Source organism: Suncus etruscus, chromosome 16, assembly GCF_024139225.1.
Source record: "Suncus etruscus isolate mSunEtr1 chromosome 16, mSunEtr1.pri.cur, whole genome shotgun sequence".
Classification (NCBI taxonomy): Eukaryota; Metazoa; Chordata; class Mammalia; order Eulipotyphla; family Soricidae; genus Suncus; species Suncus etruscus.
This window is the reverse complement of record NC_064863.1, coordinates 86,578,812-86,601,944: the sequence shown is the minus strand read 5'-3', so window position 1 is coordinate 86,601,944 and position 23,133 is coordinate 86,578,812. Positions and strand designations below refer to the sequence as shown.

At 56.5% G+C, this 23,133-nt stretch overlaps 1 protein-coding gene across 2 annotated transcripts in view; it reads right to left on the bottom strand.

Annotated features, from left to right (window-relative positions):
* Positions 1–1,124: 1,124 nt before the first annotated feature.
* Positions 1,125–23,133, bottom strand: part of RGS12 (regulator of G protein signaling 12) — a 33,661-nt gene continuing 11,652 nt past the window's right edge. Inside the window, exons 3-17 of one of the 2 annotated variants that reach the window (XM_049790061.1) lie at positions 20,163–20,184; positions 9,917–10,086; positions 9,738–9,830; positions 9,389–9,532; positions 8,810–8,983; positions 8,384–8,540; positions 8,043–8,119; positions 7,547–7,741; positions 7,306–7,379; positions 7,101–7,227; positions 6,598–6,694; positions 6,318–6,397; positions 6,020–6,173; positions 5,020–5,358; positions 1,125–1,606 (exon numbers count right to left, since the gene is read on the bottom strand). In XM_049790061.1, coding sequence (XP_049646018.1) covers positions 1,425–1,606; positions 5,020–5,358; positions 6,020–6,173; positions 6,318–6,397; positions 6,598–6,694; positions 7,101–7,227; positions 7,306–7,379; positions 7,547–7,741; positions 8,043–8,119; positions 8,384–8,540; positions 8,810–8,983; positions 9,389–9,532; positions 9,738–9,830; positions 9,917–10,086; positions 20,163–20,184 — 2,085 coding nt within the window. In that variant the 3' untranslated portion in view covers positions 1,125–1,424. Of the gene's footprint in view, positions 1,607–5,019; positions 5,359–6,019; positions 6,174–6,317; positions 6,398–6,597; positions 6,695–7,100; positions 7,228–7,305; positions 7,380–7,546; positions 7,742–8,042; positions 8,120–8,383; positions 8,541–8,809; positions 8,984–9,388; positions 9,533–9,737; positions 9,831–9,916; positions 10,087–20,162; positions 20,185–23,133 lie in introns of those variants that run through there. The other variant, XM_049790062.1, reaches the window with a different exon arrangement.

Genomic DNA, 23,133 nt, shown 5'->3' with positions numbered 1-23,133 from the left:
GTCCACACTGCACCAGCCCTTCTGGGACCTCAGGGCTGACCTGTCTCTCTCCGTCTTTGTCTACAGTGTGAACTGTTTGGTGAACTGTTTGGACCCAAAGCAGCTCCTCATGCTGCAAGGCCAGTATAATGCAATGTGCTGGGCCTATAGTGACCCAAGATGGGGATGCTCCACTGCCTACAACACTCCAACCTGGACCCCCGCCTGCAGTGGGGAGTTGTCTCTCATGGGAGAGTTGGGGGAGGGGCATACCACTCTCACTTTCCCTACATGCTTCCTCCTACAAGAAGCCTTCCTGTGCATGGCTGGGCTTTTTTGCACATTATCTGAGGTCTATCCTTAACCTTTTCCGAGAGCCAGCTGATTGGGCTGGTGTCCAGGGGCACCCCCAGCAGAAGCCAGACCTGTGGTGTGGCCTGGTCTATGGGTGCACTACACTTTGGGTTCTGGGTACAGTGACCACAGCAGGCAACAGGGTGCATACTGGGTCCCAGCCAGTTCACTCAGCTCCTAGTTTTTGGGGAGGTGACCATCTGTCCCCTGGAACCCCCACACCTTCGATGAACCCTATTTCCCCACCTGCAGTGGCCGAGGGAGGCAGAGTGGATATGGGAGTGCAGAGAAAGAGGGGAGAGTGCCAGCAGGACAGGTGCACAACTCTTTCCCACCCAGCACCCTCCCTGTGGTTGGGCCCCCGCTGACAGATCCCACTGGCTCCACTTTGTGAGGACAGCGTCACACAAGTCTTAAGACCAGGCTCTGGGTGGGTGGGGTCTCTACTTCCCAGGCTGAGTCCACCCACCCACCCTCCCTGTGAGGGTAAAGAGTGTGGCCAAGAAAGAAAAAGGTTCTATTGCTGGAGGCTGGCCCCGATGAGGCCAAGAGGAAGAGGAGGCATCTGGAGGTGCCACTGAGCCACATTAGCCCAGGCAAGAGCCGGCGCATGACCGGAACCAGCCAGGAACCAAGCCTCATCTCATGGATGGAGAGGCCCCCACCCTGCTATAGAAGATGGGAAACCCTATGCTTGGAACCACTTCTGGCCTCAGCTCAGTCCCTTTGCTCGTGTCCATTCGCTGAGTCCCAAGGCACATCCCATACTCCAGAACAAGCAGGCACGTGGGGTCCTTAAAGAGGGTTTATTGGAGCCAGAGCGATAGTACAACAGGGAGGGTATCTGCCTTGCATGTGGCCAACCTGGGTGGAATCCCCAGTAACTCATTTAGTCCCCGAGCAGTGGCAGAAGCAACTTCTGAATACACAGTCAGTAGTAACCCCTGAGCACAGCTGGGTGTGTTCCACAGTGGGAGGCTGGACAATGCCCCGGAGCAACTGCGGTATCTCAGGATGGCCTGTCCTCCTCACTCCCGTGCCTTCCAAGGCATGCACAATCTGCTGTCAGGATGCCAGGCTGCTAGGCAGCCTCAGACGAAGGTGGCATGGTGGGGGCTGGCCTTGGCCTTGGCAGTACCACCTGGACTGGGGCTCAAGGCAGGGAGGTCTGATTGGGGAGGCCTGTTGTTAAGTGGTTTTGAAGAGCCTGAGCCAGCAACACCTTCGTCCCTGGTGCTGGACAGGAGGCCTCCGCTGCAGCAAGGCCCACCTCCTGTGGGGAGAGATGGGGTTAGGGGAATGCAAGCAAGGATTTCCTCCAGCACCCATTTTTACCAACAGGGGACACCCTAAGGCCTAGGTGGGTGATGGTAAAGGCAGACCGAGGGCTGAGGTCTGGGTAGGCCCCGCAAATGGTTCCAGGCAGAACCTGCAGGCCTGGACTTCCCAGGATCTCATCTCCTTTCTCCCACCCCCTGGTACAGAGGGCCTTCTTGCCTGCTGTCCTAGTGGCACACAGGATGGGGAGTGCAGGGCAGAGACCCCGAAGTCTCCATGGGGGAATGGAGTGACACAGGATTCTGTTTCGACCCTGTTTCCCGATGCAGGCTCCTCACTCCTCAGGACCTCTGCAGACTTGTTCCTGGCCAGGATGTCCATGTGGTGTGTGGGGAGAAGACCCTCCCTGCCTCAGGGAACCACACTTACATTGAGACGCTGCTTGCTGTTGGGCTACACCCGCAATTCTGATGTACCCCCACTCCTCCCAGTGACTCCCACTTGGCTACTGGTGCCATGGGGGCCTGTGGGCAGGAACATGGCACCCCGTGCACCTTCCCTTGAAACCATAATGCTGTCCCAGGGGGTGTGAGTATGAGGAAGCATGGGAAGGGGGCAGGCACCTCCTCCTGAGCAAAGGCTCTGGGGGAGCTTCAGGGCCTAGAAGCTTCTTGGGGATCAGCGGTAGCCAGTCATGGAGGGGGCCGATTTCACCAAGGCTTTGGCAGCTCTCTTCACTGGTCCCCCAGTGTGTGTGTGTGTGTGTGTGTTCAAAACATTTGGCAACTCGGTGCTCTGGGAACACAGCTCTCTTCACTGGTCCCCCAGTGTGTGTGTGTGTGTGTGTGTGTGTGTGTGTGTGTGTGTGTGTGTGTGTGTGTGTGTGTGTGTGTGTGTGTGTGTTCAAAACATTTGGCAACTCGGTGCTCTGGGAACACAGACCTGTGTCCAGGGGCTGGTCCAGGCTGCAGGGACACCCACACCACCCATCCCTACTGCCATCAGCCTCCTGCCCCAGCCAGGCATGTTGCTGCCTGTGCCAGGACCTGACAGACACTGGACTGACACACTCGACAGTCAGGTGCTCTGGGCCCCAGAACTCCGGCCAGGAAGTATGGTCCTTTCTTCCAAAGGAGATCCCTGCTGGATCCCAGGGGCTGGCACTCCCAGCTGCCATGGCCTTATCATCTCTAACGCACTCAACCTTCTCCTCTGTGCAGCCTTCCTGGGTACCCTCCCAAAGATGTGCTGGAGTGTTTGGGGACTGAAAAGTCAGAACCCCAGGATCTGCTTCAGTGCCCCCTCCAGTCCTTCTGAGGTCTCTGCCAGCCTGTGGCCCACTACCTTCTACTGTCATGAATACTGATGGGTTCTGTGGGGGTCCTGAAAAAGCTCAGGTTCTAACACAGAGGATGCCTTCCAGGCTCCTGCACACTGTGAAGGGTAGCAGGGATGAAAGCTCCTCATACCCCCAATCTGAGTCTGTGAGGGGAGGGAAGCAGAGGGGTGGTGGGAAGGGCTGTAGTTGGGGCCAAGGCCTAGACTGGGGGACTCTAGGGCCCACAGTGGGCAGGGCGGGAGAGCAGCACCTGACCAGGGAGAAGCAGAGAGGGAAATCGGCAGGCCCCACAGTGCTCAGGCCTGTGAGCTGTGGGCTGCCCTGACAGGATGGGGGTTGGGGGAAAACCCTGCACTGACGAGGGGCTTTCACTGACCACAGGCCCTGTGCTCTGTGGGGTCACTGTGGTCACTTGGCAGAGACCAGGGCTCCTAGTCCAGGCCTCAGGTAACAGGAACTTCATGTCTGCAATGGTAACATCTCCGGGCCCCTCCGGCCACCCTCTAATGGAGGGGGTGATTAAAGTATTCTTTCCTGGTGCCAAAGCACTTTGAAGGGGCTCCCCTCTCAAATCCACCAGATCAGAGGGTGCCTTTGACCAGGATCCTGGACTCACCACTGTTGGGGAAGGCAAGGGGCGGCCAGAAGGCACCCACTGAGGAGAGTCCTCATTAGAGGAAGAGAGCCAGAATGGGTATGTGAAAGGGCGAAAAAGGGTGAGTGTGAGAGGGACTATGACATGAAGTGCAAGAGGAAGGGAGAGGGCGTGTGAACATGCAAGAGAAGGCATGGGTGTGAGGGAAAATGTGAGAGCCTGAATATTGGGGAGGAGGGTTTAAGTGCGTGAGGGTGTGACCATGAGTGTGTGAGACAGAATCTATGTGAGGGAATGAGTCTAAGGGTATGTGAGCAAGAGGGCTGCTGAGTATGAGGAAATGAGTTGTGAGGGCGTAGAAAAGTGAGTGCAAGGGAATGAGTCAGTTGTGAGGGTGCTTTTGTTTTGGGGCCACACCTGGTAGCACTCAGAGGTTACTCTGGGTTCTGCACTCAGAAATCATTCCTGGCAGACTGGGGGGTCCGTAAAGAATAATGGGGATCGAACCTGGGTCAGCCATGTGCAAGCCAAATGTCCTCCCTGCTGTGCTATCATTATGCTCAACTTTGAGGGTTGTTTGTGTGAGTGTGAGTGTGTGTGTGTGTGTGTGTGTGTGTGTGTGTGTGTGTGAGAGAGAGAGAGAGAGAGAATTCCAGGGAGAAGCAGGTGTGTGTGTGTGTGTGTGTGTATGTGTGTGTGTGTGTGTGTGTGTGTGTGTGTGGTTGTGTGTGTGAATTCCTTATTCTCTAAGGAAGACCACTGCTTCCTGGACACGTTTCCCCTTGGTGCTTGTTCTCAAGTGAACGAGAGTATATAGCTTGGCTTCAGCGGCAGGGAATAAGGACTGGACATCTTTATTAGTCCTGGGGACTCAGCCCCAGGAAGGCATACAGGGGCAGTATGCGTGCAGGTACCCAGCGCCCTGCTCCATGCTCCCTGTGCCTCATACACAAGAGTCCCTGGTTCCCCCAGAACGAATGTGGGCAGACCTGGAGTGACTGAGCAAGAGGGCCTTCATGAAGGTGGGGAGAAACCCCAGGGGGGTGTGGCCCCTGCATGGCACTAGTGGGAGCTAGTGTGCTCCTTGGGACCCTTTTCGAGGAGGAGTGGCTTTGTCCCTCTCTGACCATAATTTGACCACCACGTGGTCACCCAGAGATCTATGCTCCATTCAGATTGGTGACACTGTGAGGTCAGAAGGCCACACCTTATCAAATCCCGGTGCCTGATCCCTGAGGGCTCCACAGGCAGAGGTTCAGAGTTGCTGCTCAGAGCAGCTTTTCACTCAAGCGAGGATGGGAAGGGGTGAGCCCCAGACAGGGGGGAAGTCCCACGAATGGAGACAGGAGCCCCCCACTGCTGTTGCTGTTGTTCGACACGGTGGGGGAGGGCAGTCCAAGAGGTAGGGGACTGGGCACGGGAGCCTGCACTGGGCGCTGCTCTGGTGAGGTACAGGCTCAGAAGGCGGAGGTACCTGGTCTCGGAGGTCCAGCGTCCTGCGGGGTAGGTGGGGGTGGCAGCAAACTGCTGTTGGGGCTGCTAATGTCCCCCTCCCCTGTGAGAGTCAGGTCAGCCTCAGGTGCCCCCTCCAGGGCTCCCCCAGCCCCGCCTTGCCCTCCGGGAGGCTTTGAGGCAGCAGGCAGGCTGTCGCTGTCAGCAGAGCTGGGGCTGGAGGTGGGGCTCCCCCCAGGGTGCTCGGTGGCGCCAGGGGGCAGGCGAAGGAAGGCAGGCAGAACCAGGTCCTCCTTCCTCAGCAGACCACGCTGGTCATCGGCCCGGCTGCTCTGAGCTTTGGAAATAAGCTCAAAAAACTCTGTGGAAGGAAGGCCGAGCAGGGTGAGTCCTGCGGCGCAGCCCTCAGCTTGCCCCCATACAGAATGCCCCTCATCCTGTCACCCTGAGAGCCACAGAAGCAGCTGACTTTTCCGTGGGCAGGCCCAGGGGTTGGGGCGTGCTCTGGGCCTGACTGATTCTGAGGGGGTAGCCCCCCACTGCTATCTGTTGTACACCTGCTCTGGGATTCCGGAGGGCAGCTCAGAGCTGAGGTGAGTTGAGCAGGCCGGGCTCACGTGTGTGAAGAGACACAGAAGTTCTCAGAGACCCTGGACGGCACAGTGCATGCAGGGTCAACAAAGCGGGGTCCCAGGGGCAGGCTGGGGGAGCTGGACACTGTCCCCTCTGCTTTGCTTCTCTTTTTCTAAACTTGAGAGGGAAGCTTCTGTCCCTCTCAGCCTCGGGGGTATCTGCCCTTTCTTGCAGGTCTGGGCACCCCGCTAACATGAAGGACATCCCAGGCCAGTGGGCCCACGTAGTGTGAGCGAGCACTCCTGGCACGTCAGGGCCCATTCAGTGTGAAAACTGGGGTTCCTGCAAAGTTGTTCCACCGGCTGGACTGATGGGGGACAGTGCTTGCGCCCAGGGAGGGATGGCGCTGGGGTTGTGAGCAAGCGCCCAAGTTGTGAAAGCACACATACCCTCTGCTTCGTCCAAATTAATTTTCTGACTTTTTTTTTTCCCAATCTTTGCAATAGATTCTTCTCTCTTTGAAAGCCGGGGCTCCCTAGCGTTCTTCCCGTTCTCTCCTTTTATCTTAATAGAATTAGACTTGCCTACAGCTCTGCCCTCTCCCTGCAGGGAAGGAAAGCCAGAGTTCCACTCCCATCAGGCAGCAGGTGGGCAGGGCTGGGAGGGCAGTGGTGAGCGATGACCCCCAGGCAGGGGAGGCGGTGGGGAGTTGGACGGGATGAGAAGGGGGCCAGGACATGGCATTACCAGGGTTAAGGGGTTCCGAGAGCCGGAGCTGGCAGCCAGGCCATGCTTGCTGGACACACCTCTGGGTTTCTCTGCGGCTGCTGGAGGAGAGAAGCCAAGAATGACCCTAGGACAGCTAACGCCCCAGGGTGTGAGTGGGGAGGGGGTTCAGGTAGGAGCCTTCTGGGAGAAGGTTCTTGGGCCCAAGGCCCTGCCCAGGATAAGCCCTTTCAGGGACAGTCTCCACCCGGCCTGATCTCTAGGCTCCTCAGTGGGACTCTGGCCCTGCAAGCCTACTCACCTCGGCCTCGGCAGGGCTCCTTTTCCTCCAGGATGACCCGCTGTCCATCCAGGCTGGCTATGGGAGCCCCCAGGTCTAGGGGTTCCTGCTCTCCACTCTAGATAAGATGGAGCATCAGGACGCAGCCAGAAGGGAATTTTCCAGAACAGCAGGTGGTAGCAGCTGCCCAGCCACAGGGAGGTCCCCGGGCATCCTATTGCCTGTCCTAGTCAGTTCCGGCTGGACACGCCAGGCCCAGTGCCTAAGCCTTGCACTGTGGGGCGGCTCACCCACTCTCCAGGAGGGTAACACAGCTGGGCCTGGGTATAAAATGTTGTAGGGGTGTCCCACATATTGTGGGTGCTATAGAGGAAAGTGTAGTGCCACTGGCACTGCAGGGCCAGGGAAAAGTGCAGAGGCCCGAGCATCCAGGCTGTGCTGACAGGGAGCTGGGTTCCCCAGGGTGAGCAGGGAGGGTTCTGCCCAGGCTAGAGCCACCCTCGCACTGAGCAGTGGGCACTCACCAGCCGGGCCACCAATTCACTCAGCCGCAGGCCATATTTAGCCACCACGGGCCGCAGCACCTCTGTCACAGGCTTTGTGGGCTTGGCCTTGAGTCCCACGGAGCGGTTGATGGGGATGAGATCGAGCCTGGGAGGACAGGGTGAGGATCACTGGGTGGGGGTTAGGGGCAGGCGAGAGCAGGGTGGGGTACAGCGAGGCGCTCACCGGAACAAAGTCCGCTTCTCCAGCCGTAGCTCCCGTGACTCCAGGACGCTGCTGTCTTGGTGCAGCACCAGTGGCTGAGGGAGGGGTGGCGGGGAGTGCGATCATTGTGGGCCCCCCCAGCACCCTGAAGCACTCAAGAGGTATGCAGCTGAACAGAACAAAAGCACCTCCAAGCCATCCTCAGCCCCCGCCCCCAGAGCTGCTAGCTCAGGCTAAGAATAGTTTGGGGGAGCCGGGGTACCTTGTCCCCGCCCAGCAGGAAGAGGTCCACGGCTGCCCCGTTGAGGCCATGGCGCTCGCAGAGCCCGGCCAGCAGCTCCTTGATGGACAGCCCGGCCCTGACCAGCACCACACAGGCCGAGCCATCTGGGAGCTGCACGCAGCAGTGAGGGAGCCCACGGTCCCATTCAGCTGCTGGAACCCTGCTGGAGTCCGACTGCAGAAAGAGATGAGGTGATGGTGCGTGGCGTGCTCCAAGCTCAGAGCACTGCCGAAACCGGAAGCGAGGGTGTGGGAGCACCAGCATGGGGTGTCTGTCTGACAGAAATGGACTGAGGCAGCTGCAGCTGCCCTTGCCTAAGCAAGGACAAAGCTGACACGAACTTGACATCACTGCTGGAATTTGGAGGACTGTGGGGGGCATGCAGCCAGCTCCTCACACGCCCAGCCACACGGCCCTAGAGAGCCTCTCTGGGGGCATCTCCCAGCCCTGACCACATGGTGCTCAGGGGACTCACCAAGTCCAGGCTTCCTGCCGACGACACCGAGGCCTGTGACTCCCGGCGGCCCATGCCCCCATTGGCATGAGGGGATTCTGCAGGGGGACACAAGGCCTCAGTGCATGCCCTCCTCACAGTGGACAGTGGCACACCCCCCCCATGGCAGCCCTGAGTGGGGGGAGGGGTGCAGATGACAAGGTGTCTTGAGCTGTCACTAGAATGACTCAGCCCAGAGCATCCCATCTGCCTGAACTAGAGAAGTGAGAGCCAGATCTGCCCAGGCCGGGGCCCCAGCGATGTGGAGGACACATAGAGTAAGGGCTGATGCCTCAGGGGACTCAGCTGTGGGCAGCACCAACCCTGAGGATGGGAGTGGTCCCCGAGCTGCTGCTTCTTCTGTGATCGTCCGGTGCTCCGAGCACGTGACCAGGAGAAAAAGGGGCCTCGGCGCTGCCGCTCGCCTTCTTCCTCTGGCTCCTCGTCCAGGGACCGGCCTGACCGCGACTTGCTACTGAGCTGCTGGGGGGAAAAGTGTATCCACATGCTCAATCCTCCGGGGCCTTTGGCAGTGCTGGAGCACATGTGCCCCTCAACCTCCCAATTCCCATTTCTGGGTCCCACAAAGGGCCACATTGCTCCCAGGTCAGGACCCATCGAATTTTGTTTGGGGCACTTTGGATGATACTCGGGGGGTTACTCCTGGCTCCACATTCAGGGATAGTTCCTGGCGAGCTTGGAGGAACATATGGGGTGCCAGAGATCAAAGTGCCCTCTCTAAGGCCCACCTTTTTTGGCGTAGATACATTGGAGTGGTCTGAACCGTGTCTGGAGGCGGGGCTGCTGGGCACCTTCTGAGCGTCAGGGAGGGAACGGCCCTCCACCTCAGCCAGGATGCACGCCTGGTACAGAGGAGACTTCAGGAAGCGTGTGTAGCTGTCAAACTTCATCAGGTTGAAGATCTGCCAGAGACCACACCACCACAGACCTGTGTCACCAGCACCGCAGCACTCGGCCCAAGAGGGGACATGGCTCAGAGGCCCCACCACATTGTAATCCCACAAGCCTGGGTCTCCCCACACCCCCAACAAGCCCCTCACAGTCAAACTCATCTGGGCAGTGGCCAGACCCAGCATCTGAATCAGTGGCCGGGGGCAGCTCTGAGCATGAGAACTGAGCACAATCCCGACCTGCCTCCCCTGACCATACTATGCCCAAAAGCTGGGCCTCAGTGACAGGTGCATGGGACAGGCTTGGGACAGGTCAATGGATGGGTTCGGGGGGACACATATCAGCACCTCGGGGGCCAGTGCACAGAACAGGGGTTGGGGCCAGCTGTGCCAAGGTCCCAGGCCCTAGGCTGTCACCTGCAGCTGTTGCTCCTTGAACATTTCAGGGTGTGGGGCATCAAGGATGTCATCAGCCAGCTGGGCCTGGCTGTCAATGTTGACAGGCGTGGTGGCTTTGCTGCCCAGGAACCGACTAAAGATGTCCCGGGCCCTGTAGGACAGCTATGGGGACAGGGCCATTTGGCATCTGGAGCCTTTCTTCCCCACTAATGCTGCTGTGCAGCCCCACTCCCTCTCCACAGTTCTGGTGGGAACCAGGGCCCCCTGTCCCAGGCCCCAAAACACCCTCCCGCTCCTTGTGGGGGGGGGGATCTCGGAGTGCTGAGGCCAGCACAGAGCTTGCAGGAGCACCCACTGCCTGCCTCACCTCCTTCTGGTCATGAGCAGGCACGTGGGTAAGCCCCTCACAGGCCTGCCAAAACAGGATGTTCTCCTCGCTGAACTCCTTCCTCAGGAAGTCCTGAGGGACACAGCACTGCTCACCCACCCAGCCCTACTCAGAGCACCTCCCCCCCTCCCGCCGCGCCCCACCCAGGGCCTACTCACAGAGAAATACTGCACCCCAAGAGGGTCTTGCAGCAGGCGCTCAAAGGACACGGCCCAGCTGGCGACTCTCCTATCGCGCCGGCGCCGGCAGCTCTGCACACTGGGCAGGCTGGTGTTGCTGCTCAGGCTGTGTGTGCTCACGCAGTCCTTCAGGTCCCCGCCACTCAGCTCTGCAGACAGGCCCCCTGTGACACTGTGTACCCAGTTCTGGGGAACTCACCCTCCCTCCTAGCAGGGGGCAGGGCTCCCTGAGCTGAAACAGAACACCGGGTGACTCACGGGACACCCTGGCCACGATGGCCACGCTGTCCGGTGTCATGAGCCCTGTGCTACGACAGGGGCACCCGGGAGAGCCGGTGCAGGACTGGGCCAGGCCACCTTGACCCTTGGTCAGTCCGTCCTAGTACAGAAGCCAAGCCAAGGCGGTCCATCAGCACCTGTACGCAGGACTACGCACACATGAGGAGCTATGCACAGATGCACAGGCATTAGGTCCATGGGGCCTCTGTGACGGCTAGTGCGCTGGCCTGAGTCCTCCCCCTGCACAGGCCACCAATGACTCCCAAGAGCTCCTGAGAGAGAGCAGCAACTATCAGTGCTGATGTCCCTGCCCGCTCCCACACAGAACCATCCAGAAGACAGCCTAGGAAGAGGTGGAGACACCAGTATATGCTCATATCAGTGCATACATGTTCACACAGTTGCTTTTACAGACAGGTTCAATCTTCCTGTTCTCATGTCCAGAATCACGGGCACCCTCAATCGCACACACGTCGGCACTCATAACATGCCGACAGTGCTCAAGGGCATTTGTGCACTCACACCTACATGGACACATGAACACATGCTCACAATTCCCCCATATCATCTGAGCACTTGCCCTTCCACACACGCACACATGCTCACACCCTGCAGGGTCGTGGGAGGGCCAGCCATGGGGCTTGATTCCTGTCTGGCAGGAGGAACGTGGACACAGTCTCAGAAGTCAGCCCTCCTGGGGTCCACAGGTAACCCCGGCTCTACTCTGTGAGAGGTTTTAGACCCAGACACTCGGGGGATAGATACATCCTGGAAAAAAGCAGTTCCAGGGGCCAGAGAGATAGCATGGAGGTAAGGTGTTTGCCTTGCATGCAGAGGGCCAGTGGTTCGAATCCCAGCATCCCATAGGGTCCCCCGAGCCTGCCAGGAGCGATTTCTGAGCACGGAGCCAGGAGGAACCCCTGAGCGATACCGGGTGTGACCCAAACCCACCCCACCCACCCCCAAAAAAAGAAGTTCCAGGGTAGCCGTGGGCCTGTGCCAGGGCTATCAGCACCTGTGGCTCAGCCTGTGGGAGATGCTATGCACTGGCCCACCTTTACCGCTGACATCCTGGGATGGTTATGGAGCTTGAGAAAATGAGCTCGGAGAGGGAGGCTAGGGAGCTTGCAGAGCCCTGAGTGGTAGTACAGGCAGCTAGACCAGGAGTCGGGAGCTAGGGAGCACAAGACAACCGGAGCCAGTGTACTGCAGGAAGCAGCAGAGGACAGGTCAGGGCAAGGCAGGCAGTAAGCACACAGCGCCCTTCACTGGTTTGGGGGCTCCAGGACTGTGGGGGCACTGGCACAGGACTGCAAACTCCTTCTGTTCCCCCCACCAAGCCAAGGCAGAGGTCTGTGCTATCTGCAGCCAGATGGTCCTGCCACCTCCCACACCGGCCTTTGCTCCTTCAGAAGCTGCGCCTATCCCCCTTCATCCAGTCCCCTCCCAGCCCCACCCCTAGGGGGGAGAGAGAGGAGGGGGGAGAGGGAAGGAGGGAGAGAGGGAGAGAGGGAGAGAGAAAGGAGGAAGGGAGGGAGGGAAAGAGGGAGATAGAGAAGGAGGGAGGGAGAAAGAGAAAGAGCCAGAGAGGAGGGGGTGGGACTCAGAGAGGGACCACCCACACATCCAGGTGTGTTTCTGTGGCTGCTGGTCTCCCATGGCATTGTTCTGAATACACATCTTCCTTGGCTGAAGCCCCAGTACACCCACCCCGAGAGTATATGCTCAGGCACCAAGAAGGACGACCCCCTTGCCATCGCTGGGCTGGGCCCTTTGCAGGCCCCTCACACATACCTGAGGTGTTGTCAGCCTCCCTGCCAACACAGACACGGGGACTTTACCTGGGCAGAGCTGGTAAGCGCCACAGTGATGCCACTTAACCAGGTACTTCCAGCCAGGTGCTGCAGGCCAGCTCTCTGAACCCATCCCGGGTCAGCTGGAACCCTGGGGCGCAGGGCCCAGGCCCAGGCCTGGGCCCTGGGCTCAGCCCACTGGCTCTTATCAGCGCAGCCCCAGCAGTCCCCATGGCCCAGGAGCCACATTCATAATTCACAGTAGGACCTTAGGGCCCTGCCTGCTCACCTGAATTATTCAGAGCAGCAGCCCCACCCTCAACCCTCCCTCTGGCTGCGATACTCTTTCCTCTCCTCTAGGCAGGCAGCTGGGCTGGGGTAAGCAGGCTGGGAAGGAACCAGGCTTCCAGGGGGAGTCAGTGTTCTGGAGTCTTCCTCCCTGATCATCTGAAACTGACAGTGATCTAGAAATGAAATCCAACCTTTAGCAGAAGCTAGTGCAGGGGTGGGGGTTCCCAAGAGGGACAGAGCCACTCGACCCCACAGAAGGCCCAGTCCTCAGTCACACAGACTAGGGGAAGGGGGGTTGGAGACACTCCCTGGGAACCAGGACCTGGTGCAGCCCTGCCCTGGGCCCTCCTCTTGGTCCTTCCCTTCCTCCTCCCCTCCTGTCCCATCCTGTGGCCCTCCCTGCACTGGCAACCACTGGGCTAAGCAGGGGACAAGAAGATGCCCAGGACCTTGGAGCTGCAAGTGGCCATCCAGAGTTTGAACAGACAAGCTGCTGAACAAGAATGACGGCGGGATGAAGCTGCTGTGCTCCATCTCCCCTCCTGTCTGGGTCCAGTAAGAGGCAGCCTGGGGTCATCAGGTACTCACATGCCCCTGCAGACCCCCACCCCTCCACCACCCCTGCTCCCTACTACCTATTTATTCCCACTATACCCTGCCGACTCTCTGCACTCCACAGACCCTCTGACTCTGGCCTAATAACCAACACCATCAGTGCAGACCATAAGCCTCAGCACCAACTGCAAACCCAAAACACACCTTGCCGAGCTGGGCCATGAGGATCACACTGCGGGGCTCCATGTACAGCCTGTGATGCCCCCTTCATCCTGCCAGCCAGAGTGAGGTTCCCATGGCCTGCCTGGCTCTCTCCTCTTGCTCCAACCAGCCTCTCAGCCTCCAGGCGCCCCCTTCTCTGGGCTTCTCCTTAGGGTACCCTGGCCCCTCTTCTCCTCTTCACCTGGCTGTGCCTGCCAACAGCGCCTAGGCACTCTGGCCACCTGGCCAGCACTCACGGCAATCACAGCCATGTCTGGCCCAAGGGCCAAGGGCATGTCCATGCTTAAACATCTGAGGGAAGGATCGGCCCCAACACACAAACTACAAACCTCCAACAAACCGGAGAGAAAAAGGCTCAAGGGCCTAGCAGGTACAGAGTACAAGTCACTGTCTGCTGCCAATGAGCCACATGACTGTACCGGACTCTACAGGGGTCGGAGCTAAGGGCAACCAGAACCCCCATGCTGCTGCTGAGGGGCTGCCCTGCAGCATGACCATGCAACATGGCCCACAGCATGGTCTCAGGATGCCCTATTTGCCCTACACATCTAGGTGCAGGTAGAGGCAGGGTCCAGCAGGCAGCTGCATTGGGCACTTTCCAGGAGCCTGTGGTGTGAGCAGGAGGTTGGGGCCTTGTTAGGGGGTGACTGATGGAGTACCTGAAAGCCCAAATGAGGCACACACTGTGCATCTCACATGAAAGTGGCCATGGGCTTTCCCATGCCACGTCCTGTGGCGTCTCACTCTGGCAGGACAGTGAGGCTTCACTTTCCACATTCCTGAGATGTTGTGGAACAGGTGCTGTCCAAGTGCCAGACGGAGGAGTCTGCCAACATCTGGGCACCTCTAGGCTCAGGGGGGCAGGGGGCTCAAGCCCCCCAAGCCCAGAAAGTCCCTGAGTCTGAGGACAGGGCCCAGATGAGGGCTGGGAGTAGTGTCACAAGCTCCCTTCCTCTTTTGCTTCTTCCCAAGGATCCACCTCAGAATCAAGCAAAGGCCATGTGCTCAGATGGCTCCTGAGAAAAAGCAAGGGAGGTGGGATGCAGCCTGTTCCCTTCTCAGCACGAGAAACCAGCCCCAGACTGATGGAGCAACCTATATTCTCAGGCCAGTTGGCATGGAAAGGAGGAAAAGAGGGGCTGGAGACAACACAGCTGGCCTGGGTTCCGACCCTAGCACCCCCACGTGGTCCCACCACCAGGAGTGATTCTTCGGCAGACGGCAGTAACCCCGAAGCACTACTAGGCATAATCTCCCAAAAAAGGAGGGAAAGAGGCTTTTGGGAGTCTTTGTAGGTGATATGGTCCCCACCCAGCACTGGGAGGCTAGTAAACACCTGACCACCTGAGACAGGAAGGAGAAGTCATGGGCAAAGGGCAGCCAGGGTAGGCACAGCTATCAATAGAATCTGGCCAAGACCTGCAACTGAGCAGCCAAGGCATCTGTGTGCCCACCCTCCAGGAACTGGCTACTAAACAGTACACAGTAGGAGCGGGCAGCGGGAGACACTTTCCCTCAGGGAACCCTGTGGCTCCGAAGGGAGGGATGAAGACCAGGAGCCCAGCAGACTGCAAAACGCAGGTCCGGCCTGTGCTTACCTGCCGAGCCCTGCCTGCCCTTCCTAGCCCAGCGTAGGTGAGCCACCTGCTCTGGGATGTTCCTTTTGGGTTGAACTCTTTTTGTTGTGGAGGTCACCTGGCGGTACAGATATCTGCCACCCACTCAGTGCTCAGGGGACCCTGGTATTCTTCCTGCCTGCAGGGCACATCAGGCTCCAGATCTTTAAGCCACCTCCTGGCCCTGGGTTGACTTTTTTTTTTTGTTTTGTTTTGTTTTTGTTTTTGTTTTTGGGTCACACCCAGAGGCGCTCAGTGTTACTCTGCACTCCTGACAGGCAGGGGGACCATTATGAATGCCGGGATTCGAACCACCATCTGTCCTGGATCGGCTGTGTGCAAGGCAAATGCCCTACCACTGTGCTATCTCTCTGGCCCCTGGATTGACTTTTTAAACCAAATGTTCTGTTTTACGTTCAGTTGTTTTCCCTAAAAAGGGGTTGAGGGACCGGAGAGACAGCACAGCGATAGGGCGTTTGCCTTGCATGTGGCCAACCTGAGAGGGACCCAGTTCAGTTCCTGGCATCGCACATGACCTCCTGGCATCCCATATGGTCCAGCCTGCCAGGGGCGATTTCTGAGTGCAAAAGCCAAGAGTGGCCCTAAAGCACTGCTGGGTGTGGCCCAGAAACCAATCAATGAATCAATAATTAAATTAAAAAATAAGGGGCCAGAGAGATAGCATGGAGGTAAGGTGTTTGCCTTTCATGCAGAAGGATGGTGGTTCAAATCCTAATATCCCATATGGTCCCCTGTGCCTGCCAGGGGTGATTTCTGAGCACAGAGCCAGGAGTAACCCCTGAGCACTGCCGGGTGTGACCCAAAAAAACAAAATAAATAAATAAATAAATACATAAAATAAAATAAAATAAAAAAGGGTTGAGGCCAGAGCGATAACACAGCAGGGAGGGCACTTGCCTTGCACGCAGCCAACCTGGGTTTGATCTTCAGCATCATATATGGTCCCCCAAACCTGCTAGGAGTGATTCCTAAGAGCAGAGCCAGGAGTAAACCCTGAGCACTGGCAGGAATGCCCTCCAAAACACCCAATGACAAAATATCCCTACTACAAGTTTTCTAAAATACTAAGTAACAAAACAAAGTTTTAGGAACACTGAGGCTGGAGAGATGCTCCGTGTGACCTAGGCCCAGGGTTTCTGGCCTCATCACCATTTGGTCCCCTGAGCACTACTGGCTATGAACACAAAACAAAGATCTTGTATTTGGCGGTACAGGAAGATGGTTCAAAAGACAGAAATATGCAGAAACCCAGATTTGACCTCTAACACTTCATGATCCCCTAAATGCCGTGAGCAGCCCAGAGCACTGACTGACCCAGAAGGTTAACCAGTGTTCAGTGTAACCCCAAAACCAAAATACTGTATTAAAAACAGAGACTGGAGTGATAGTGCAGGGATAAGGCCTTAAATGTAATTGAGCCTGATTTCAATCCTAGCACCACATAGGGGCCACTGACTACTACCAGGAGTAAGAGTGATCCCTAAATAAGAATGATCCCCAAGCACTACCAGGGGTTCTCTGAGCACCACTGGGAGCGACCCCTGAGCATTGGGAGTCACCCCTGAGTGGAGCCAGGAGTAAGTTCTAAGCACTGCAGGTGCACCCAAACCCTACTCTCCCCAAATAAATAAAACTAGTACTTAAAAAAAGTTTTCAGGCCTGGAGAGATAGCACAGCGGCGTTTGCCTTGCAAGCAGCCGATCCAGGACCAAAGGTGGTTGGTTCGAATCCCGGTGTCCCATAGGGTCCCCTGTGCCTGCCAGGAGCTATTTCTTTTTTTTTTTTTTTTTGTGGTTTTTGGGTCACACCCGGCAGTGCTCAGGGGTTATTCCTGGCTCCAGGCTCAGAAATTGCTCCTGGCAGGCACGGGAGGACCATATATGGGACGCCGGGATTCGAACCGATGACCTCCTGCATGAGAGGCAAACGCCCTACCTCCATGCTATCTCTCCGGCCCCGCCAGGAGCTATTTCTGAGCAGACAGCTAGGAGTAACCCCTGAGCACCGCTGGGTGTGGCTCAAAATCCAAAAAATAAAAGAAAATAAAAATAAATAAAAAACCAGTTTTCAGTTGAGGCGTGAGCTGTCCCTGCCAATAATCTCACATGCCTACATCTGACTCGGGCAGTCCTGTGTGGCAGGGTCCCATCTCCCATGGGTGACTCTCATGTAAGGTCCTCTGGGCCTGCATGATGGGCATAATTAAGATAGAATCACAGTACCCCTAAGTAGCCAGAACCCCTGTGCTCTCCCTAGCACTCTGTTGGGCCCTGCCTCGTCTCTCTCCCAAGGCACCTAGCGGCAACCCAGGGCAACACTGACACAAGGCCTGGGCCCCACCCTGGGGCTGTGTCCCAGGCCCTCTGCCTGCTTTTCTGTGGACCATGTTTTCTGCAAAAGGCCCCCACCAGTGGGGCTCGTGATAGCTGGTGCTGGCTATCTTAACACATGTTGACAGGGCCCAACACCTCATCTCCCTCTGGACCTCACTTCCTTGTGACATTTCCTGTACCACAGATACACAGGGGTGTCAGTAGGTAGAGGTCACCTGACATAGGATTGGGTCAGACAGACAATTCCCATGCTCCAGAATAGCCAACATCCTGGGGTGTCTCTGGCTCTGCTCACCATGAAAAATGGTCTCTCGGGAGGTGGTTTCTGAAAATGTCAATTAGTTGATATGATAAGATGTGGATACCTCATAAATTAACATGTGTATCTTAAACACATATACTTTTTTGTGTGTGTGTGGTTTTTGGGTCACACCTGGCAGTGCTCAGGGGTTACTCCTGACTCCATGCTCAGAAATTGCTCCTGGCAGGCACGGGGGGGGGGGGGGGGGGATATGGGACACCAGGAATTCGAACTGATGACCTTCTGCATGAAAGGCAAATGCCTTACCTCCATGCTATCTCTCTGGCCCCAAACACATGTACTTTTATTTATTAATTACACCTCAATAAGGCAGGAAGAATAAAACTAAAACAGGGTGGAGACAACACAGGAATTAAGGCACTTGCCTTGCAGGTGGCCAATCTTGGTCATGGTCCCTCAAGTCATGTCAGGAGTGATCTCTGAGCACAGAGCATGGAGCCTGAGCTTGATATAAGCTTACAGAGCCAGAAGTAAGGACTGTCTGGTATGGCTCCAGAAAAACAATAATAAATAAACACAGAGTAACAAGGTTGCAAGACAATGCTCACAGGTACAGCACTTGCCTTGTCTGTGTAAGAGGCTCGTTTGTTCCAGCACCACACACATAAATTAATTAAAATACCAGGATCATATTGGTACCCCCCCCCCATATGGTGCCCCAAGCTCATCAGGAGTGACCTCTGAGCACAGAGTTAGGAGTAAGGCCTGGGCACCACTACTACTGGGTGTGGCCTCAAAACAAAACAAAAAAACAAAACAAAACAAAAAAATGCAGTGTAGGAGGAAAACAAAATCCTGGGTTTGGAAGCAGTTGCTGGGCAAAGCCTCCCACTAGCCTGGAATTGCCCCACTCCAGGGCCTGAGCTGGCTTCTCCCTCGAGACTGCCTCCACCACAAGACACTATGTTCTGAGTGCCCTGCTGAGAAGCACCAGCTCACAGATGAGGGGGGTCCCCAGTGCTGAGCTAGTGGACATGACTGAGGGGCCAACAGAATCAGTGTTCCAGATGGGACAAGCCCTAGGCAGGTAATGATGGGAAGGATATTGGGGAACCCTTCAGCTTCCCAACCTCCTGGTATGCACAGAGTGCAGGCCAGTCCCAGATGGCACCCAGGGAGAAGCCAGATCAGGGCAGACCAGGTTTGAAGTTTTGTTTTGTTTTGCTTTAGGGTCACACCCAGTGGTGTTCAGCGGTTACTTCTGGCTCTACACTCAGAAATCATTCCTGGCAGGCTCAGGGGATAATATGGGATACCAGGGAAATGCCTTCCCCACTCTGCTATTGTTCCAGCCCCTCAGGCAGAAAAGAAGTTTAGAATAAGCCTTTGAATGCTGACTTTTTTTTGTGTTTTGTTTTTTGTTTTTTTGGGTCACACCTGGCAGCACTCAGGGGTTACTCCTGGCTCTACACTCAGAAATCACTCCTGGCAGGCTCGGGGGACCATATGGGATGCCGGGATTCAAACCACGTCCTTCTGCATGCAAGACAAAAATGCCTTACCTCCATGCTATCTCTCCAGCCCCTGAATGCTAACTTCTGAGGAGATGGAGTTTTGGCGGTTTGGGAAGGTATAGCCAGCCCGGACAGTGGCACGAACACCTACACACTGCTGAGTGTGGCCCTACTCTCAGCGTGGCTTTTTTTGGGGGTGTGGGTTGTTCCTGGTTCTGCACTCAGGAATCACTCCTGAAGGTACTTGGGAGATCATCTGGGATGCCAGGGTTGACCCCAGGTCATCTGCACACAAGACAAGTTCTCTATTACTTTAGTCCGATTACTCTGGTTCCAAGAGTACGTCTTTTTAGTTATGGAAAGGGGGGCAAGAATGGAGACAGAGAGAAGGGAGAGGATGGGAGTGGAGGCAGCCCTGTCCCAGCCAAGACAATGCTTTCTTAGGGGGCCTGCAAGCAGCCTGGGCACCACTTGCAAGCTGGGCCTGAACACTAAGAAAGTGAAGGGTAATGGCCCTAGGGTCCTACTGAGGAGGACCTTTCTTCCCAGGAAGGGAAGAGCTGGGCTAACCAGAGTCACCCCGTCTCAGTCCAGCCCAGACCTGCACCCAGCCAGCTTTTTCCACGGACAGCTTAATGACAATATGATGACAGATCGCCAGACCCAGAATCCAGAGACATGAGTTTCTCTCCTTCACAAAGGTCCCACACAAAAGCAGCTCTCTCCTCCCAGACTAGGCCCAGAGCAGGCACAGGAAACTCAAGCTGCCCTTGCCCACCCTCACACTCTGAGTGGAAAGGCCTGGTCCCCAGCATATCTTGGACATCTCCCGCAGACACAGAGTGGCCCTAGACTCAGACCCAGCCCAGGGGCGGCCTGGGAGCTCCTGCTTACACCCTCAGTGGCAATGCCTCTGAACACCCAAGTGAGGGCAGCAGCTCTTCCAGCCGTGACCCAGGAGTAAGCTGGGAGCTGAGACAGGACCCAGGAGCAGAGCTAGGAGCCAGGAGCCAAGTCAAACGTGCTGCTTTCAGATGTGACACTAAGCAGCACTGCAGTCTCGGTTACTCTCCCTTACGTCCCCCAACAAGAAACCTTTTCCCAGAAAAGGAACTTGAGCCATGGGGCACCTCTGCTTAACCTCAGGGCCCCTGAGCACAGTGGGAGCTCAGCTGCTCCAAAGCTGGTTTCACATCAGGCCAGCGAGTCCCAGCTTGCCTGGCACTCTCTAGCCAGGCTACCCAGTTCCGCACCCTATTTTGGGCCTCTCCCTACCATATACCCAGGATGATGGTAAAACGTGGCCCCCTCCCAAGGGATAAGAGCAACAGTGACTTACCCCCATCGGACACAGCTGCAGACTGCAAGAAAAGAGAGAGAGACATGGGTTACTCGGGCCTCAGAGCAGCCCGGCAGCCACAGTGCCTGGTTCTCCAGGTGGGGAGCTCAGACCTCTGAGTCAGGGGCGCTCCCACTTCCTGAGCAGCTCCACCCGGCCCCTGCGGCACCTCCAGGACGTTGCGCCACGGAAGTCATCCCCAGAAGATCCTGCAGATCACGGAAATTCCACCGCCCTAGTCCTCAGCTACAGACAGGGCTTCCTGACTTGGGAAGACTCAGCCCGACAGTCCAGAACCCCTCACAGCCCCTTCTATCTGCAGGGGGAGCAAAGCCCAGAGGGGAAGAACAGGGATGGGTGTTCCAGAAGAGGTGGGGAAACCAATAAGGCTGGGCTGGGGTTCTCTCCTCAGAAAGGAATAGAGGAGGTCCCAGGAAGGTTGTGGGCACACTCATCCGGCTCCCTGGAGGGCTGGGAGTTGATGGAGGGAAGTAGCAGGGGCTAGCCTGGGGTTTTCTTGTCACTGCACAGTGGCCCCCTGGTCCTGGCACCACAGAGGGACTGGACCCACTCCGGGACCCATGCACCAAGGGCCAGAGGTGGGGGCCATGTTAGATGAAGCGCACAAACCGCCAAAAGGTCCACACAGGGACAATGCAGAGCCTCAAGAGCCCAGGCTTCTGGGGAGCCTTCCCAGAGGGGCACCCCATACTGCCTACCTCTGGAGAGCATAAGTATGTCCAGTTATAGGTACACAGGCCAGTGTTCTCAAGGAGTATCTAGGTGTCAGTATGTGCTCATGTCTGTGCTTACATGTATTTGTTGTCCTGTGTGTGTCCACATGTTCATAGAGGTCCACATCATGCTTATATGTGCCAGTATATTGGCTCATGTGTCCACACCTGTACTGTATGTGTGTCTGCACTTTGGGGGGGGGGGTGTTAGGTTACACCTTATTTTACCTAAAACAAAGCTCAAACCCGGTTCCTTTGTTTATTTGTTTGGATTTACCCCAAAACAGAGACTGTTACTTGTAAACCTGGGTGGGACTGCTCAGAATAGCCTTACTGCCCACTCAATAAAAACAGCAGGCAGCTTGGCGGAGATACGAGGTAGCCTCACACAGGGACACAAGAAAGCAGCGCCGATCATCATCACTTACACCCAAGACTGAAAATTATCCTGAAGTAAAGGAGCTTGTTTTCCAGAACAGGCTCTGAGCATCGCGCACCCCTCCCACACATCAGCTGGGCTCCCAAAAGGCAAATGGTGCTACTGGGCTTGGAGTATTCTACTCGGAGTTTGTGCTTGGGAAGCTTGGGCCACGCACAAGTACCGCAGGCACTAACTGGGTATCAGTTCTATGTTCACCCAAGAATGCGGGTGAATCATGCAGCCTCTGGCCGCCAACACCACTTCCCACTTCCTCCCGGAAGGCCCGTCTCTGCTGCAGAGGGACAGGAGAGCAGCTCAGACACCAGAGTGTTGGAAAGTGAAATCATCCCAGTAGTCGGAAAGCCTGTCACCTCCAGGCTCATACCTGAAGGTAATACTAGGTCACGGTCAGATAAATAGAACAAGGCGAAGGGGAGTATGGTTAACGCAGGATCTCCAGTTCTGCTGCACCTGGTCATGGTGCAGAACTCAACTCAGCCAGACACACTGCAACGAATGCCCCAAACCCCCAGCTGTCTCACCTTTAGGGGCTGGGGCTGTCCTGCCAGATAAATGCCATCAAACACACTGTGAAAGCTGAAAAGTGGAGGCTGTCTAGGGACCATGCTGAGCTCTGTCCTGCATGGAGGCGCATGAGGGGTGTGGGGTGTATCTGAGTAGGTGTGTGCTAGGGTGTGTGGCTGTCTCTGTCCACTATGTGCAGAAACATATATATGGGTACGAGTTATGTAGAAGTGTGCTACGTGACTGCAGATGTGCTGGCATGTGGGGTCCGTCTTGCAGGTATGTGGACTGTTCTGCTGTGTGCAGTGACTGAATGTGGGTGTGTACTGACCCCTGTATCCTGCCTGCTCATGTTCTGTGCCTCGCCTTTTCTAGAAAGACTTCTCCTCCCAAATGCCTAGAATCAATGGACAGCTGTGCCCCTCTCCACCCTGCCTCCCAGGAACCCAAACTCAGGGCCACACTAGGACATTCCACACACAGCAGCCACATGCAGAGGTGTACGCACCACAAGAGCACCGTGAACAAAAATGCATACATGTGAGAACAGAGCCATAAAAAGACGTCCATGCACCAGGGCAGCATCCCATGTACACACAAATGATACACACAAATCTGTGTGTACACATGAACACACATGTGGACTGTACTGTATGCCAACATGCCAGGACTGCATCTCAAGGGCTTTGCCACGTTCACATGTGTGTGTTCACTGGCATACGAACATGTACGTGGGCAGGACACAGAGGATCTGGACAGCGTCCCCGCCCCTGTGAGGACTGAAGGAGGGACATAAGCTGCAAGGGATGAGGAGGGTGCAGTGCCCAGGGCAGCACACATGGCCTGTGCTGGGTCACATGGGCACATGCACATAGGCATGACCCAGACAATGCAGAGAGCTCCAATCGGTACAGAATCTCACTGGGGTGAATGCACAGTGCCAAGTCCCCCAACAACGGGGAGACCAGAGGAACGATGGGGAAGATAAAAAGGGCCCAGAGCTTTGTGGAGGAGACTAGCCCCGGGTAGAAGATGCCCAGCACTGGGCCCTGGGCTGGAGGGAGAAAGAGGCCAGAGAAAGTGGCCCTAGGTGGTGCCCAGGACACACTGCTCAGGGCTAGCAGTGCAGCCGTGCCCCCCCACCCCTTCTCCAGCACCAGGGAGTAAACACTGGCTCTCTGTCTGCTGGAGCAGGAAATGTGCATAGCACCCAGAGGTCTGGGGACAGAGCATCTTTCCTGTAGCCCTCAGCCCAGGGATAACCTGCCCCACACCACTTCAAGATAGCCTT